The sequence below is a fragment of the Desmodus rotundus genome, chromosome X (genome assembly GCF_022682495.2).
Source record: "Desmodus rotundus isolate HL8 chromosome X, HLdesRot8A.1, whole genome shotgun sequence".
Lineage (NCBI taxonomy): Eukaryota > Metazoa > Chordata > Mammalia > Chiroptera > Phyllostomidae > Desmodus > Desmodus rotundus.
Window position 1 is genome coordinate 63,115,653 of NC_071400.1, and position 19,031 is coordinate 63,134,683.

At 43.5% G+C, this 19,031-nt stretch overlaps 1 protein-coding gene across 4 annotated transcripts in view; it reads left to right on the plus strand.

Moving 5' to 3' along the window:
• PFKFB1 (6-phosphofructo-2-kinase/fructose-2,6-biphosphatase 1) overlaps positions 1-19,031 on the plus strand; it is a 48,511-nt gene that overhangs the window by 25,490 nt on the left and 3,990 nt on the right. For all 4 annotated transcript variants that reach the window (XM_045198642.2, XM_045198644.2, XM_024564363.3 and 1 more), the window contains 6 exons: positions 97-153; positions 2,324-2,445; positions 6,241-6,448; positions 9,359-9,505; positions 12,950-13,054; positions 16,797-16,926. In XM_045198642.2, coding sequence (XP_045054577.2) covers positions 97-153; positions 2,324-2,445; positions 6,241-6,448; positions 9,359-9,505; positions 12,950-13,054; positions 16,797-16,926 — 769 coding nt within the window. The remainder of the gene's footprint in view (positions 1-96; positions 154-2,323; positions 2,446-6,240; positions 6,449-9,358; positions 9,506-12,949; positions 13,055-16,796; positions 16,927-19,031) is intronic.

The window sequence follows — 19,031 nt, forward strand, 5'->3', positions numbered from 1 at the left end:
GGGATGACTCAGAGACATTTCGAAGGGGTCAAACTATGATTGGCTCCTATCAAACACAATTCCCTGCTGGAAATATCTCTTTTGTTTCTCTTATAGGTATTTTTTATTGAGTCCATCTGTAATGACCCTGGCATCATTGCAGAAAACATCAGGGTAAGGAGCCCCAAGTTACCTTTCCTCCTTACTTCGCCTCAGGCTTGGATCATGCCTAAAAATATCTCTATGAGATTAAAGAAGGTATTCTTCTCCAGGATTCCCTTCCCATTTTCTATAGGAAGCATTCTCTGACAATTGTGGCCCACAATTTTCCTATGGAATTAAGTGAAGCCAATATACATAGAGTTATTAATATGCACCAGGTACCAAGCTTGACTCATTGGTTTTTTTCACAACAAACGTGCATGTTAAGAATCATTTCACTGTTGAAAACAAGAAACTGAAGTTCCAAGAGGGAAAGTGAGTTGTCAAGGGTTTATACAGCCAGAAAGAGGTAGGAATGGGTCTAGACCTCAGGTTTGGCTATCTGCCTCAAAAGCTCTTTATTCTGCCTCACAATGTATATCAGAACTATCACTTCTCTTAGATTCCAGGCATGTGTTCTAGGACTAGATCACTTAACACATTTTATTCTTCCTTATTTCATCAAATTACTGGAGCTCAGGGACAGAAGAGACTTTAAAAGTCATCTCCTTCAACCCTTCATCAGATACCTGAAATCTCAGTTAAATGTTTGTCTAGATTTTTTCTTCATTCATTTTGTGATAAGAGACTCATTGCCCTTATCAAATACAGCCCAATCAAGCTGAAGCCTACCTCTTTGTAATTGCCACTTATTGATCCTATTTTTGCCCCTAGGAGCAAAGAACATGTCCAACCCTGCTCTTTCCTCTTCACTTATCCATCTATCCATCCATTTATTGATTCAACAGAAAATGAATCCATACACCTGTAGCCAGACCATTCCAGGTATTAGAGACATAGAAATGAATAGAGGAGATTCTTGCTCTTTTTTAAAATATTTTATTTATTTATTTTTTAAGACAGGGAGGAAGGGAAGGAGAAAGAGAGGGCGAGAAACATCAATGTGTGGTTGCCCCTCATGTGTCCCCAACTGGGTACCTGGCCTACAACCCAGGCATGTGCCCTGACTGGGAATCAAACTGGTGACCCTTTGGTTCACAGGCCCGCACTCAATCTATTGAACTACACCAGCCAGGGCTAAGAGTCTTGCTCTTGAGCTCACAGTTAGTGAGAGAGCCTGGAAAGTTTACGGACATAACTTTGTGAGATCAATGCTAAGATGAGTGAATAGAGGAGGCTTGAGGACCTAACCTTGCATGGGAGGGATAGGGTGTATTAGGAAGTCTTCTCAATGAAGGTAGTAGCTGACGTGCACCTTGAAGGATGCATAGGAATTTGGCAGGCAAAGAATGGAAAATAATGTAATAGCATGTAGAGGAATAGGGGAACAATGGGAGATGAGGATGAAAAAAAAATTTGCGGCCCAGCCTGCTAAAATATTTCATACTTGGTCCTAAAATATATGAGGAAATGTGAAAAGTTTTAAGCAAGGGTATTCCATGGTCAGATGTTCATGTTAGAAATATCCTTCTGGCTGCTGGTATGGGGAATAATCATCAGCCAGAAATAACAAGATTTTACACAGAGTGATCAGTCACAAAGCTATCATGAGCATCCAGGCAAGAGAAAATGAAGGCCAACTGGAGAGATATTTAGAAGATATAGTGGAGAGGATTTTGCTACCTGCTGAGAGGTGGGGAATGTTAGAAAAGGACACATCTATGATAAGATGACTTCCAGATTTCTTTAGTCTCAGGTAACTGAGTGGATGATAGTACCACTCACTAAGGTGAGTGGAAATGGTAGGTATTGAGGGAATTGGAGATATCGGCCCTTCAGAAATCTAAACTCAACATACCACGTTCTTCCAGTAAACACGTTATACATGTAAGCCATTATGACCCCTGGCCAAGACCTCGTGTTCCTCTTCTTCAACCATTTCTGACATCACAATTTCCAGTCCTCTTATAAACATTCTTCTGAAACATTGTACACTATAGACCTGAATATAATGTAACATACCTTGTTTGACCACACAGATATATAAGTAATAAGGAATTACACAATACAGATTTTCAACGGATTCATTTTATAAACTTAAGCAAGACCCTTTCTCCAAGTCTCAATTTTGCCATTTTTATTGTGAGGTATGTTGTACTCAATGATCTCTAAAGGCCCTTCCCAAGGGCACTGTCAGAGTCTCTGTCTCCTATGGCCCCTCTGTCTTTCTCCCTTCTCCCAGCAAGTGAAACTCGGCAGCCCTGATTACCTAGACTGCGACCGAGAAAAGGTTCTGGAAGACTTTCTAAAAAGAATTGAATGCTATGAGCTCAATTACCAACCCTTGGATGATGAACTGGACAGGTAAGAACCCAGAACCCCCAAATCCAGGTCTGGATCCTTAGCCATGTTTTGATGTCCTGTAGGACCTAGGGAAATTTCCTCCCTCTCTTGGACTCAACTTCTTTATGTGCAACATTAGGGAGTTGGACTTGATGATTTGTCTTCAAGGATGCTCCTAGCTCTACTTATCAATGAGGTGATTATTCCTTGATGTGTAAGGTGTTCACGAGAGGATTGAAGGAGTGCTTTCCTGAGCAATATGGACAGACCAGGGACCTGATCTCAGGGTGAGGAGGCGGGGCGGGGGGGAGCCTCCCTCCTATCCTTACTGCTATTGTTTTTTGAAAAGTGTTATTTACCTCAGTTTTCAAACATGTTCATCTTGTTTAATTGAATCTCTTCAGTACCCCTGTAGAAGAGACTGAAATAGGTCTTATGATCATAAATTTCAAGAAGAGGAAATTGAGTCCTAGAGAGCTGAAAACACTTGCCAAAGCTCCCACCATAACTCAATAGTAGAGCTGGGATTGTAACCACATATTCTGTCTCCTAGCCATGTCTCTTCTTACAGTACCCACATATACCTCTTCAGTCAATAAGTATTTGGTCCCTCTTGGCTGTGGTATACATAGGGAGTGTAAATAAGGGCAAGAGAGGTGGATTCTATCCTCAGGTATCTTCCATAGTGCCTTGAAATGTGGGAAGACACATGAAAAATTTGAAACTTTTATTCAAAATACCAGGGAAAGATAGGAGAGGTGTTAGCTGACAGTATAGGGAAGATGTTAAGTTTTAGACATAAGGTATTCCCAGAACCCTACACTCTTTCAAAATGGGTTGTGATTAGAAGAGACTCACATCACTCAGACTCTTTGGTACCCAAGTGAGAAGGGTAAGGAGGTTTCAACAGTCAATACTACACTAGGAAGTTTAAAGAATATCCTTCCAGCTTTGTCTAACTGAAGTCCTAAAAGGTGAGCATTGTTACTGCCTTACTCCTCAAATTGGGAAATGGAGACCCAGAGTAGGCAAAGGGCTTATCTGAGACCACACAATGAATCAGTAGCAGAATATATACTCAAACCTTATTTTCAAACTTCCAGCCTGGTCCTTCCCTTCTTACATCTCAATATCATAAAAAGTGTCACATGAGGCTTATATAATCAGTGCAAGATTCAGGACCTTAAGAGTGAAGATTGTTCTCTGTCCATGGGCATTTAGGTCAAGTGTGCACTTACTTCTCTCACCAAGGCATGTATGCTGGAGTGGGGCTGTTTCTGCCCTGAGGAAAGTCTTACTTTTTCAAATTTCCACAAAAGCACCATAAGGGCTAGCAGCACATGGTAGAAGAAGTTTGAAGGACAGGAGCTGAGGGGAAACAATGATATTGAGAAAGCCCCTAGTCTTCAACCTATTCTCCTGCAGGTGCTCAGATGTTTGATGAATCAGTTTGCGCATGAAGATGAGTGATTATGAGGGTTGGCTTTATTTAATCATTTTTCCATCAGAAAACAATTATAGTCCATGCCTCAGGGCCCAGCCCTAATCTGTGCCCTAGGAACCCAAAGAAGAAAGGTCCATCCCTGCTCTAATAGAATGACCACTTGGTTGGGGAAGACAATGAGTATGCAGTTGATTAGAATAGTGGGAATGATAGAACAAGTGTGCTGGAGGAACACAGAGGAGGGGACCCAGCCCAGCTCAGTGGAAGAGGTCTAGAAGAGCAAGTTTACCCAGTAGGTAGACTAGATGTGTTTAGGGCACCAGCAAGGCAGAGGCTACCAAAAATAAGAAAATAATCTTGAAATCTTTTAGTATTTTATATTTCCAGCATTGAGTTAGTCAAAATGGAAAAAATGAAACCAGAACTTGGTAGAACCTCCTCATATTATAACATACTTTATAATTTTATTTAAATTTTACATAGCGTGTATGGGTATTAGCTATTGTAATACTTTTGGTGTGAAGTACCTCTGATCCTGGGCTCAAAGAAGTCTTCCTAGAGAGAGTGAATATACTGGTTCTTGAAGGATGGAGACATAGGACCTCAACTTTGGAGACCAGGCAAGGAACACCTTTTTAAGCAAAGAGAATAGCACTTCATAATGGCCTAGTTAAGTCTGAATAAGAGTAGAGGAGTACAGAGAATATTCCAGCAAAGGCATAAAGGCTGCAGTGAAATAAGGAAGTTATGAGCATGAGCATGGAATAGTGAAGTGAGGCCAAGTAGGACCAGTATGTGAAGGCACCTAGAATATCAGACTAAGCTGAGGAATTTGGAAATTATCCTAGAGCCACCAAGAACCTAGTATCAGGAACAGACAGTAACAATGCAATAATGCTACATCATATATTTTCTAATCGTAAGCTCTGAGAGTCCTTGGAGAGGATGACCTTAGGCAAATCACTTCCTCTCTCTGTTTCAGATTGCTCAACCTTAAAACACAGATAATAATCTCAGCTTTCTAGGATTGTTGTATGGATTCATGCACTTGAAAGTCTGCATTCCCTGCCAGAAGCCCCCAAAATGTTCAGCAAATATGAATGCCCTATGAGAACCATTAGACATGAATGATAGGGATGGGCATGATGAGCATGATGCAGATAAAAATGTTTTCTTTAGGAACATCAGAGAAATTTTCTGAAACCAAACCCATCAGCCACTGCCTTACCTGCCTTGGGTTAGTGCAGCTATTTCCATTCACTGAGTTTTGTTACTGTGCACACAGGGTTCCTGGTGTGTCACCCCATTGCCCCAGTCTCCTCCACCTGTTTACAGGGATCACCCTGAACTCCTTACAATCAGACAACTTAGGAATTAATGCCTGGCACAGCAAGTGCCTCAGAAATCTTGCTCCATGGTTCTAGTCTTCCGATTAGCCAATGTCCCCCATTTTGAGCTCTCTGCAAAGAGGTGTTGAATAATTTGATTGTCATTCCACTTATAGTTGTTAGTTTATGACAAAGCACAAAACTGAGGGGATTTAAGCAAGGACCTCAAGTTTTCCACTGATGCTGTAAACCACCTGTGTATTTTTCCATGCCCCAGCACTTGGCACACCTTAGAGTAAGTGACTAGTGACTGTTTGGAGAATAGGTGTTGAGCAGTGATCATGCATTTCTAAATATATATTCCTAACTGGCCTAACAGCTCCCAAAGAGCAAATACTGAGTCTTCAGCACAATGCTTATAACAGACAAGGGTGTGTGTGCTGACTTCATGGAAGATAGGGAAAGATCCCAACTCACTCTCCTTTCTGAGTAAGGAAAGAGACATACACAAAGAGATACAAGCACACGAAGACATAATCTAGTAACTGCCTATGGAGTGTCAAGTACAATATATCATAGCAGAGGTTCAAAGAACAGAGAGGCAGAGCTTGGATCATGACTTGAAAGAGCAAGAGAGTGGACAAATCTGGAGCTGCCAATGAGATGTTGGAGGTATCCAGGGACACAGAGGATTACCTCTTCTCTCCAAGAGTGTCAGGAATGTGAACCACATAAAAGGGAACCCTAGATGCCTAGAGTGTGATGAATGAAGGTGAAAAGACAACCTGGCTCAAGTTGAGACTGAGAAAAGGAGACAGAGGGACATGGTAGCAGGCAGTGAGCTCCTGAAGCTGGTCAGGAATGAAGTCTCTAGAACAGGTACCCAGAAAAAGACAAGGTATGGCATCTTGTTAGAGGAAAGGTAGGTGAGAGCTGGGTTGTGGAGGAGGCTTGAAGTCGGGTATGTGTTGGGGGTTTCTCTTGGAATTAGTCTCTCCACCTTCAGCCCCTGAACTTTCCTTGCTCTTGCTTGGACTGACCCAGCCACCTGTCCTACATCAAGATCTTCGACGTGGGCACACGCTACATGGTGAACCGAGTGCAGGACCACATCCAGAGCCGCACAGTATACTATCTTATGAACATCCATGTCACACCCCGCTCCATCTACCTATGCCGGCATGGTGAGAGTGAACTCAACCTCAGAGGCCGCATTGGAGGTGATTCTGGCCTCTCAGCTCGGGGCAAGCAGGTAGGGAGGGCACTGTGCACCACAGCACTGGCTGAGCTGAACTAGGTGGCCAATGGACACTGGATTGGCCACTGCCTAGGTCCTGAGGATGGGGGTACTCAGTGACAGGTCACTCCCACTCTTCTGCCCTGTCAGCCACTCATTCTTGACCCATGCTTGAAGGGCTATCATGTGCCCATAGGAGCTGCAAGTCTGAGAACTTGGTCCTGGCACTCCAGGCCTGCCCAGATCTGGCTGCTCTGCCAGGCCCAGTATGATGAGCTCCCTTTGCCCATGCCTGACTGGTCCCCTCATCTTTCTGACAACTCTGTGCCTTAACTTGTGCAATTTCCTCACCTAGGCTGCCTTCCTGTGTCAGCTTGTGGCTATTACTTGCACAGACAGCTGTGCTGAAGTGCCCCATCCTTGAATCCATCTTTTCCTCTGTTACCCAGGGCTGATGTTACACCACCTCCACCCCACTGCAGGTCATCACACTGTCAGCACGTACCTCTCACCAGTTACTGCTTCTTTCCCCCCCTACCTCCCACACCACCTTGCAGACTGGGTTCCTGCTCCCAAGTCTGGTCCAGGAAGCCTTCCCTTGTCCTCTCCTGCTGCTAGGCAGGTCACCATGCCCTGGGCTCCATCTCTCCCAGTACTGGCCCATCTCTGACTCTATGGCATGAACCCCTGCTATCCAGCCAAGCATCATGGGTGCTGCACATTATGGGTGCTGGTTCAATAAAGGGACATATCCTCCCCAGGCTGACCCTGTGCCTGGGCTTGTTAGCACAGGTCCTTGTTGGGGGGATTCACTTGGGGATGGGACAGGTGGGAAGTTGGGTGCAGGATGGAGGGAGCACCCTCTTTTATTTTTTTAATATTTTTTAAATTTTAAAAAAGATTTTATTTATTTATTTTTAGAGTGAGAAGGGAGGGAGAAACAGGGGGAGAAAAATCAATATGTGGTTGCCTCTTCAGCACCCCCTACTGGGGACCTGGACCACAACCCAGGCATGTGCCCTGACTGGAAATCAAACTGGTGACCATTTGGTTCACAGGCCAGCACTCAATCCACTGAACCACACCAGCCAGGGTAGGAGCACCCTCTTTTATAGGACACTTGTACACAGTCACAGCACCATCTGCTTTCACCTGTGTGGCCTCATTTAATCTTTGTGGCAGCTCTGTGGCCTAGGCAGTACTGTCACCAGTTTGTGGATGAAGAGGCTGAGGCCCAGACAGGAGGAGAGAGCAGCCCCTGGTTACACATAGCTGGAGCCAGGACTGAAAACCAGGCCTTTCTGCCTGCCCCTCAGCATCCCCCACTACAGAGGTGGCGGTGTCACAGGCAAGGCACCTCACCAGCAGCCACATCCTCGAGGCTCCTTTTCTGTTGCCTTCAGACTGCCAGACTCCTCTCAGGGTGGACCCTGACCTCTGACTCTTCACCTTTCTCACTCCTTAGAGCAGAATCAGAGGCCACTGGAGGTGTCAACCCCACCTCGTGGCACCACCTTCAGCCAGGGGTCTCTGGGTTAGGGCTGGCCACTGCCTTGTCTCCATAGCTTATCACCCAGTTTGGACACGTGGCCATCTGCAAATGGTGTGCCTCCCTCCACACAAATGTGAGCTTGTGCACGCACTGCCTGGCCCAACCTTCATGCTCATGGGCACAGTGCACTGTGCGATTTCCCATTGACTTCCACCCACATCAATCACAGCGGCTCTCAGCTCCAGGTGCTGCCCATCCACTCTCTGATCTCCACTCATAGACAACAGGCTGGGCGACCTCATGCTGTTCATATCTTACAGGCAGGAGATCAAAGGCCAGACAGGTGCAAGGATGCATCCCAGGCACATGGGGACTGTGTGAGGGAGCTGGAGCAGTTTAACCCCATCACCTACCTCCCAGCCAAGGGCTCCTTCCACCGGAGCACACTGCCTGCTGACTCAGAATCCACCATTAGGATGTGTGTACACAATGCCCATGTTTCTGCACATAACTGTGTGCCTGTGTCCATGCATTTGTGCAGATGTTCCTCACACACCATCTGTGACTAGTAACAGACCTGTACACAGAAGGAGAGTGAATCCCTTGTTCATCTGGGCTCCCACAGCCCTGTGGGTTTCTCTCGGTGCTGTCATTGTTCCCCTCTCTGCACTGATTCTGTCTTGAGAACAGGACACCCTATTACCCATCATACACTCAGTACATGTTTGAATGCTCTTAGAACCTGGGTACTAGGACCCCTACTAAAGCAATAAGAATCAAAGAGAAATTCCCCCAAATCTTCACCATACCACATCCACACCATACTCTGAGTACCCAGACCCCAGAAATCCCTGTCCTTGTAGTCTAGTGTGTTTCCAGTGCCTGCATGACCTTATTCCAGGGTCTTCCCATGTAACAGTAGGCCACATAACAGGAGTGTTCACCCCTAGGTGAAGGGGTGGCCAAAGGATCAGTTTGTGGATCAGGGGGAATTGGTGAAGATATGGGATGGACAGAACTTGGTAATGTGACTGGATTATCTACAAACATCTATGAGTGGTGGAATGGAGACAGGAAGAGAAGGGAGGTGGACTGCTGGTAGAGTGCTTCCATTTGTCCTCTTGTCCCAGTCTCTACAAATGTTACAGGTGGGCTGTTTGTACAAATGAATAACTGAGTAGAGGGTTCAGTGACCAAGCATCAGTGAACAAACATACACACATATACACACATAAACACACATACTCTTTTCTATTCTCTTGGGAAAGAGTATGACCTTTTTATAGATTGGAAATATTTAAACTCTGTATTCATGCTTGTACACCATTATTCTACCATTTGTGACAGATCTGAACTTGTTCTCGTGGCTACCCTGTATTCTTTCATCTCTCTCTTTCTCCCCTCCTCTCCTCAACTGTACCCCCACTTTCCAGTATGCTTATGCCCTAGCCAACTTCATTCAGTCCCAGGGCATCAGCTCCCTGAAAGTGTGGACCAGCCACATGAAGAGGACTATCCAGACAGCTGAGGCCCTGGGAGTCCCCTATGAGCAGTGGAAGGCCCTGAACGAGATTGATGCGGTGAGATGTAGGGGAATGGATTTCCTGGTGGATAACGGGGCTTGACTCTGGGCTTATACCCTGGATTGCCTCTATTTTGGACTCTATGGTAACCTAATTAATTCAACAAACATTTCTTAACAACCAGCCATGTGTCAGACACCATTCTGTATGTTAAGGTCCAGTGAAGGCTAGAACAGAACAGACAAGTTTCCTTTCCTCATGGAGCCCAAAGGCAGACAGTAAATAAGACACTGCATCTCATGTGACAAAGGATTGTGAGAGGAAAGTACAAGGGACTGTGGAGACTCAGAAGGTGAGGGTGCTCCTGACAAGACTTGGTGGTAGGAGGTTTACAAGGAAAGCTTCCTACATGAAGCTAGAGGTGAGAAAAGAAACAGGCAAAATGAGCTGGGAGTGAGAGGATAAATTTAATTTCAGTGGCAAGGAACAGCTCAAGTGAAGGCCAGTAGGTGAGAAGAGAGCATGGCATGTACAGAGAACTGAGGATAGAATAGCACAGAGGTTGGGGCTGTTATTGTAAGGTCTGGAAATAAGGGAGAAAAGGTTGGAAAGGAAGGCAGCTCATATGGCTTTATATCATGTTGAGGGATTTGGATGCTGCCCTATAAAAAGGAAGCCATTGATGTGGTCTAAATCAAGGAGGAGTGGCTTGAACGTGATTCACATTTTTTCAAATAAAAAGACCACTCTGGCCACGTGTGGAGACTAGGTAGGAAGGCCAGAATGAGCACATAGACCAGTATGGAGAGGCTGCATTAATCCAGGCAAGAGGTGAGGGTGGCATTGGAGATGGAAAAAAGAAAAACTTAGGAAATATGTCATCTGACCCTCATGACATGGCAGTCTCTCTTCAGGGTCAGGTTTTCTCATGAGCTCTTTGAAAAGGCATTGTTTCCTCTCCATTGTCTCACCTGCACTATATATGTGCTGACACCAGGTAGCAGTGCACAGGTTATTATGATTGTTAGACCTTGGAGTAAAAGCTTCACCACAGGTGTAGATAACTTGAATGTAGGTAGGTTAACTTGCTTGTCTACTAAATATACCTGTACAAATACAGACAAGTATGTGTGTATACATACATACATACATACATACATATGTACTTAACTACTCATGCACAGTGATACACATAGTTAGAAAAGGTATATACAGCATTGTTCTAGATATCACATGTATTTGCTATAAAATGCATACAAGAAAATATGTAAGTGCTTCATCATAAGAGTACAGCTATGCTTTGTTTCTAGCACATACATGATGTAAACATTTATTGGAAACTTACTTTGTTTCACCACTGGGGTGGTACTGGAGATGGAGATTGGTTCCTTTCTTCACTGAGTTTTCAGGCTAAACAGGGCAAACAGATAAATAAACAAAGGAGTACAGAACAGTATGTGTAATACAGGCTTCTGATAGGCTACTATAGGTGCACAGATGTCAGGGCAGGGCATCTGGCTCAGCCAGGATCTGCCTGGAGGAAAGTGTTAACTTGGAGTGTTAATATTGAGCCAGGTAGAGGAGATCAGGAATGGTATGCCAGGCAGAGAGAACAGCTTAAGTGAAGAGGGTATTGTGTGTATATAGAACTGCTAAAGTTGCAGCAGTGGAGAGTAAGAGGAAGGAAAAAAGAATAGATTTAAGAGAATTTTAGGAGGTAGAGTCTCAGCAATCCATTATGAGGGGGTGGGTTAGGAAGAAGCAAGAATTTAGAATGATGCCTAGGTTTCTGGTTTGTTTTCCATGATCAGTAATATATTAATAATTAGTTCCATTGATTGAGTCTTTAAAATGTGCTTTGTACATCCTGTACTAGTCTCTTTTGCACATACTACCTCTAATATTCTAATATTCAGAACACTTTTGTGGGGTAATATGATTCTCCTCATTTTGCAGATAAGGAAAATAAAATTCAAAGAGATTAGGCAATTCTTCTTAAGTCAATAGGGAATCATTTCCACAGGCAACAGGTTCCCAAAATGCTTGAGAATAGAAAGTTGAAGCCAATGTAGAAGGACCTTGGGTATTCCATAGGGCACATGTTCTGTCATGGACACTGTCAGTTGGAGAAGTTTGACAATGCAAAGTTGTTTGTGCTGGGGCAGAGGTGAGCCTCACCCCTGAAGGAAACCTGGTAGATTGCTCAAAAGACAACAACCAGAGCCTGCTGCTTCTATAGGAAGGTCTAATCCTTGGAATCCACACAACCAGAAGGAAAACATAAACCCAACATCACTTGCCTACTCCAGCAGCAGCCACCTCACTTCTAGGGACTTCTCAGTGGACTCAGAACTCTCATATACTCCTGAGGAACAGTCTCTGGCTCCCAATTTCTTCTTTGGGTGAGGAGAGTGTATCTCCTCTAGGCCCACTCTGAAATCATTAGGGATTTACTAATCCTTGCCTTCTGAGATTTCTGTGGATAGCTGTTTCTTTATCTGCCAGAGATCCTACAGCAGAGGTAGGGGCAGGAAGGATGAGAAATGCTATAAAATGGGAGAGCCCTGCTGTGGATGCACAAGCTTGCATACGCAGTCACAGACACATACCCCATGTATGCTTACAGTCACAGACATGCACTTCACAGACACATGGACCCACTAATCAGACACAGGCCCTCTCTCAGACATATCTACCAATAACACCTACACCATATGCATGCACACATACACACTTACAGACACACCTAGAGATACATATAGGCACACTCACAATCACCATAGACATGCATGCTGTCTTTGCATATTTCTACATCACATGAACATAGAGGCATACCATAGACACATACACAGTACAGACACACAGCCTGAAGCATATTGCCACAAATTCACACAGACCTCAGACATAGGCACACATATGTTCACACATATACACTAGAATCATAATCAGAGACATACAGATTCACAAATACACATGCCACAGATACACTAAGACACACATGGAAAGACATACCATAGAAACAACCATGCAGGCACATTGTCAGATGCTCAGATACCCTATACACACACAATCACACAAGTATACTACATATAATGAGATAAATATACAAACACAAAGCATAGGTCCCTCAACATACCACCAGTACACACCATAAACATGGTGCATGCACACATGCAAAGTCACAAATCCTTAAGCCCAAATATTGATAGAAATCCATATATATATGTACAATGTACACCTACAAATGTATTAGGACAATCATATGACACATCACCGAGACCTACCATATACTCATCCTGAACACACCTATACACATGCACTCACTCTCACATCTGCACAGCCACACACCTTGTGCACACACACTCAGCAGGCACAAACCCAGAGGTGTGTTCACAGAAACCTAGGTGCTACTGTTCTACAATCATTTGGCCTCAAAACTATGCTAAAGGCTGTGTGGATTTCACCTTGTGAATACTTTTGTCCCCAAATAACTTTTCCCAGGGTGTGTGTGAGGAGATGACCTATGAAGAAATTCAGGAACATTACCCTGAAGAATTTGCACTAAGGGACCAAGATAAATATCGCTACCGCTATCCCAAGGGAGAGGTAAGGTTTGAAGGATGGGCTGATTCATAGAACTCCTACCCAATGTCTCCATTTCAATGGTTAGGTTCCATAGTTTCCTAGATTGCTTTAGAAACAAGATAAAGCATATTTTTCAGCAACTGCCATCTCACAGGGCACATGATTATCTGGCCCTTGGATGTCTCAGATTCTTGCTTATAGGCAAGAGATTCCTCTGTTTTAGTATGGAATTTCTTCAGAAAACTAAAAATGGAACTGCCCTTTGACGCAGCAATTGCGCTGCTGGGATTATACCCTAAGAACCCTGAATCACCAATCCAAAAGAACCTATGCACTCCAATGTTCATAGCAGCACAATTTACAATAGCCAAGTACTGGAAGCAACCTAGGTGCCCATCAACAAATGAGTGGATCCAAAAACTATGGTACATTTACACAGTGGAATTCTACGCAGCAGAGAGAAAGAAGGAGCTTATACCCTTTGCAACAGCATGGATGGAACTGAAGAGCATTATGCTAAGTGTAATAAGCCAGGTGGTGAGGGACAAATACCATATGATCTCACCTTTAACTGGAACATAATAAATAGAAGAAAAAAGGAAACAAAATATAACCAGAGACATTGAATTTAAGAACAATCTAACAATAGCCAGAGGGGAGGGGGGAGGGGAGAGTGGGGAGAGGGGATTGCAGGAACTACTATAAAGGACACATAGCCCTGGCTAGCGTAGCTCAGTGGACTGAGCACCAGCTTGTGAACCAAGGACACATGGACAAAACCAAGGGGGAGGGTGGAGGTGGGGGAGGGAGGTGGGTTTGGCTGGGGTGGGGTGGAGGGTTGGGGAGAAAATGCAGACAACTGTAATTGAATAACAAAAATTTTTTTTAAAAGAGGAAAAATAAAAGAGATCCCTCTGTTTTAAAAGCTACATATTTACCTGCTTATTTCCTCTCTGCTTTCAGGAGGACTCACTTTATCTTAGACTTTGTTTCTAGTATCCTTTCACTAAAGGCACTTGAAATCGTTCAACATACTCTGATTTCCTGATGTTTTATTGTCAAGTTGTCTCCAGCCTTTCTGGGCAGTGGGTTGGAATCCAAATGGGCAATAGCTAAAATGTTAACCTACCTCTCTGCCACCACATGAACCAGACCTGATGGTTCCCTATCCCCATATGAGGTAAATCCTCATTACTTTCTACCCAGCCTCCATTTAGACAGTTGTACATTTTAGAGTATTTATTAGTCATATTCTATTTCTGATACAAATTCCTGGAAACAACTATCAGAAGAGGTGGACATCAGAGAAGATAAAACAATTGATATCCACTATGAAAGCATTTTCACATTTTTATCTTCATCCTCAGAAATGACATTTATAGCCCTGGCTGGTGTGGTTCAATGGATTGAGTACTGGACTGCAAACTGAAAGGTTGCTGGTTTGATTCCCAGTCAGGGCACATGCCTGGGTTGGGGGCCAGCTCCCCAGTAGGGGGCGCACAGGAGGCAACATCATATTGATGTTCCTCTCCCTTCCTCCTTCCCTTCCCCTCTCTCTAAAAATAAATAAAAATAAAATATATTTTTTTAAAAAGGTCTTGGTGGGGGCTCGGTCCTACATGATATTTTGGGTATAAAAGTCTAGTTTGATGGTTGTTTTCTCTCAGTACTTTGAATATATTATCTCCACAGTCTTCTAACTTCTAATGTGGCTAAGAAGTCTCTTATCAGTCTATGTTGATCAGTTGATGTTTCTTTTCTCTTGGCTGTTTTTAGGGTCTTTGAGTCTTTATTGCTTTTAAGTTGTTATATGATACGTCTAATTATTCATTTATTTTCATTTATCTTGCTTGGGTTGGGCTCCTGAATCTGAGTACTGGGATTCTTCATCAGTTCTAGAAAAACTCTTAGACATTATATCTTTAACTATTCCTCTCTCACATGCTCTATATTATCTCCTTCTGGAAATGCAATCAGATGTGTGTTAGTCCTGTCTCTATTCTTTAGGTCTACTTCTTTTCTTATTTTTGATCTCTTTGCTGCAACTGGAGTAATTTCTTCATCTCTGTCTTCCAAATTCCTATTTCTTAAGTTGTATCTAAACTTCTATTTACTCCATTCATTTTTTCAATTTTGATGGATATTTTTTGTTTCTACAATTCTATTTAGTTTTGTTTCAAATCTACATCATTTATTTGGTAGCAGCTCATTTCTTCCTTACATTTTTTACTCTTTTATTTCTTTAAAAATTTTAAACATATTTGGTTTATATTTTGCATTACTTAAGTTTGTAAGGTTCCCTTCCTGTTTTTTGTTTTTTTGTTTTTGTTTTTTTTTGTTTTTTGTTTTTTGTTTTTTTGCTTATTTTCACTCAGGATAGTTTATTTTCCTTGCATACTATGTGATCTTCAGTTTGGCAAAAATTTTAACTGTGGGAATCTCATGCAATCTGAGTTGAAAGAGTCCTGAGAAAATTTCTATTTGCTTCTTCCAAACACTCCTGGGTGCTAACAACTGGAAATCACTTCTTATTAAAATCTCAACATTTTCTAAAACACATGGATAATGTAATGCTCAACCACAAACCCACTGGAGTGTAAACTTGTGGTTGTACATTCTTATAGGAAGCATTTCCTAATTTTTTGTACTAAGAGTCAAGCAGACACAGATACATGTTCTTATTGTTTCTCTTTGCCCAAATATACTTTTTTTCAGTTTATACTTTTATTGAGGATGTAACCCTTTGAGGTTCTCAGGTTTATTTGAGAATTTCAGTCGCAACTCCCTAACTTGTACATACCTAAGGCTTTGTCTCCTGTCTCTATAAGGTTTTAAAAACTCAAGTGTCTTGTATAGCATGATTGATAAGTACCCCCAGGGTAGTTGTAGCTTCCACATCCACTTATCACTCTTCCCCCCGCAAAGTTTTATTCATTTTGGAAGCCTATATTTATTGATTTTATTTTTTATTTCTTATTGTATTTTTCCATTACCATTTACTCCCCTTATACCCCCTTCCTCCCACAATTACCACCCTGTTGTCCATGTCCATGAGTCCTTTTTCCTTTCTGCTCAATCCCTCTATACCCTAATCCCCCCATAGCTGTCATCTGCTCTCTATCTATGAGTCTGTCTCTGTTTTGCTTGTTAGTTCAATTTGTTCATTAGATTCCACATATGAGTGAAACAATATGGTATTTGTCTTTCTCTGACTGGCTTATTTCACTTAGCATAATGTTCTCTAGGTCCACCCATAGGGTTGTAAAGGGTAAACTTTTCTTCTTTTTTATGGCTGAGTAGTATTCCACTGTGTAAATGTCCCATTGTTGTTTTATCCACTCATCTACTGGTGAACACTTGGGCTGCTTCCATATCCTGGCAATTGTAAGTAATGCTGCAATGAACATAGGGGTGCTTATGTTCTTTTGAATTAGTGTTTTGGTGGAACTCTATGTTTCCTTTATTTTCTTGAAAAGTCAGCAGTACAGGCATTTATTTTATCTAGCTTTTCTAGGAATTTTTGTAGTGGGAAGTTTTATTATTGTTATTGATACCTAGTTGAATATATCGATTGCCCCTCCCATTCAATAGATGACAAACCAAAACCCTAAGAATGTAGTGAGTTGCCTAAGGTCATACTGCTGAGTCAAGAACTGAACTGGCACCACAACCAAGTTTTCCTGATTCCTAGTCTAGAGTTCTTCTCCTGTGGGCAAATATGCCCCATGTCCCTTTCTTACTCAAGTATTTTTCTTATTTTTAGTCCTATGAGGATCTGGTTCAGCGTCTGGAGCCAGTTATAATGGAGCTAGAACGGCAGGAAAATGTACTGGTGATCTGTCACCAGGCTGTCATGCGGTGCCTCCTAGCCTACTTCCTGGATAAGAGCTCAGGTACCACTGTTCTCTCTGTATCTGGCATGGGGAGTTGGGTGTGATTTGAGACCCTGACACTAGCAAGTGGTGGTTTATATCTTAGTAGTTAAGAACACAGTATCTAGGACAACGATGCTTGAGTTCAAGTTCTTGCTTTATCACATACTAGCTTTGGCAAGTTACTTTAACCTCTGACCTCAGTTTCATCATCTGTAAAATGGGGATAATAATGATGAAGTTTAAATAAATCAACATTTGTAAACAGCTTAGAACAGTTCATGACACATAGCACAGGCTACATAAGTGTTATCTGCTATTATTAGTATTATTACCAATCCGAGCTAATGTCTTCAAAGCCAGCCTTTACAGTCTGCCTCAATCTGGAAAAGCTGAGCTAGTATTTTTCTGAAGCATGCTGTCATCAGGTGGCAATGGACCTTTTCTGGCCTCATGATTCTGATTATAGGTTAGTGTATTTGTTATAGAGGTGATTTCAAGATAGTGTTTTCATTTTTAAAAATTTAAATGATTATTTCTTTTCTAAAAAAATATCTAAACATTGTGATTTACAGAGTATTTATACACTAACTACATATACTGAATCATAAACTAGGGAAGATGGCCTGGCAAGGGACTGTTGTGCCACCCTCAGGTGTGAGATTACACTTGTGATGTGGATGCTGCAGTATTAGCATCTCCAGGACACTGTGAGGGTATGTGATGACAGAGCAAAGCCATATCTGAAGTGTGCAATATTTGAGGATTTGCATCATTTCTATATTGTTAGTTTCAAAATCAAGGACACCTGTAATATGGAGTCATCCAGAATTGGAACCCAAGGATCTTGAGAACTTGACATTAGACAAATCATTTCCTCTAACAGGTCCATAATCTCCTCACTGGAAAAAGGTGATGGGGGTTGAGGTAGGAGTCCTTGTATTACCAGATCTCTGATACTGTCCACATATCTACTGCTTGGTGCTGTCTTTGAGACTGAGGCAAACGCTGTAACCCAAGTGTGCAGATGAGGAAAGGGAGGCTCTGAAAGGTAAAGTGCCTGGCCCTACCTAGGTAATGGGCCTCAGAAGGGCTGGCAGGGACATTGATCCCAGATAAATTCTAGATGCGTTCCCCACCCCCAGATACGCATAGAGTGTGTCGGCAGCAAGCCCACGTCCTGACTGCAGGCTACTTTACCCACCTCCTACTTGCTTTCATGCGCGGGCCACACCAGTTGCTCACAGCTTCCCTGGGAGCTGAGCCAGGCAGGCTGAGCGCATGCTCCTACCCCTATTACCCAGGTGAGGAAACTGAGGCCCGGAAAGATGACATGACTAAGAAGGCTGGCCCACCGGACCACAGAGCTGGGGGCCCCTCAGAGTAGCCTAGTCCAATCCCATGCTGTGAGAGGTGGGACCTCTAAGGGCCACAGAGAGAAAAGGCAGGGCCAGGCCACTTGGGGTGGCAGTGGCAGAGCGGGGTCAGAGATCTCAGGCAAGTGGGTTCCCTACTGTGAGTCTATCCCATCCTGTGCTCCACAAGGAATGGTAACTCCCACAGAGTATCGAGTATCAGAGAGGTTGGAAGGAGATAGTTCACTGAAGTACTAGGCCCAGGGCCTGACAGTGATGATGACAAAGACGAGGAGGAGGAGCAGGATGGATGCCCAGGAAAGTACCAAAATGCATTTCTCAGGGGTCTGGGTGGGCACTGGCAGGGCCCTTACCTGTATAGGAGGAACCTCAGAGCTGGGAAGCCATGAGCCTTGCGGCTCTGGCTCACTGAAGGGAGATGGGGAGTGGTATGGGCAGTTTGGGAGGGTGGGCAGGTGGGTGTCATCAGAGAGTGTTGAGAAGTGGGGGCATCACCCCCAAGACACCGTGAGCCCCTCAGAGGCAGCAGCAGCAGCAGACTGCAGTGGGCAGAGCACACAGCTGAACTCAGAGGGCCCTGGGTGCCAGGCCCAGTGCTGCCTCTCCACAGCTGTGTGCCTCAGGGCGAGTGTCTTGACTCTCAGAGCCTCGCTTTCCTCATCCGTGGAATGGGCGTGATCATCTCTGCCCTGCAGGGGTGTCTGCTAACAACACGTAGGCCCATACAAGAAACGGCAAGGGGATGGTCGC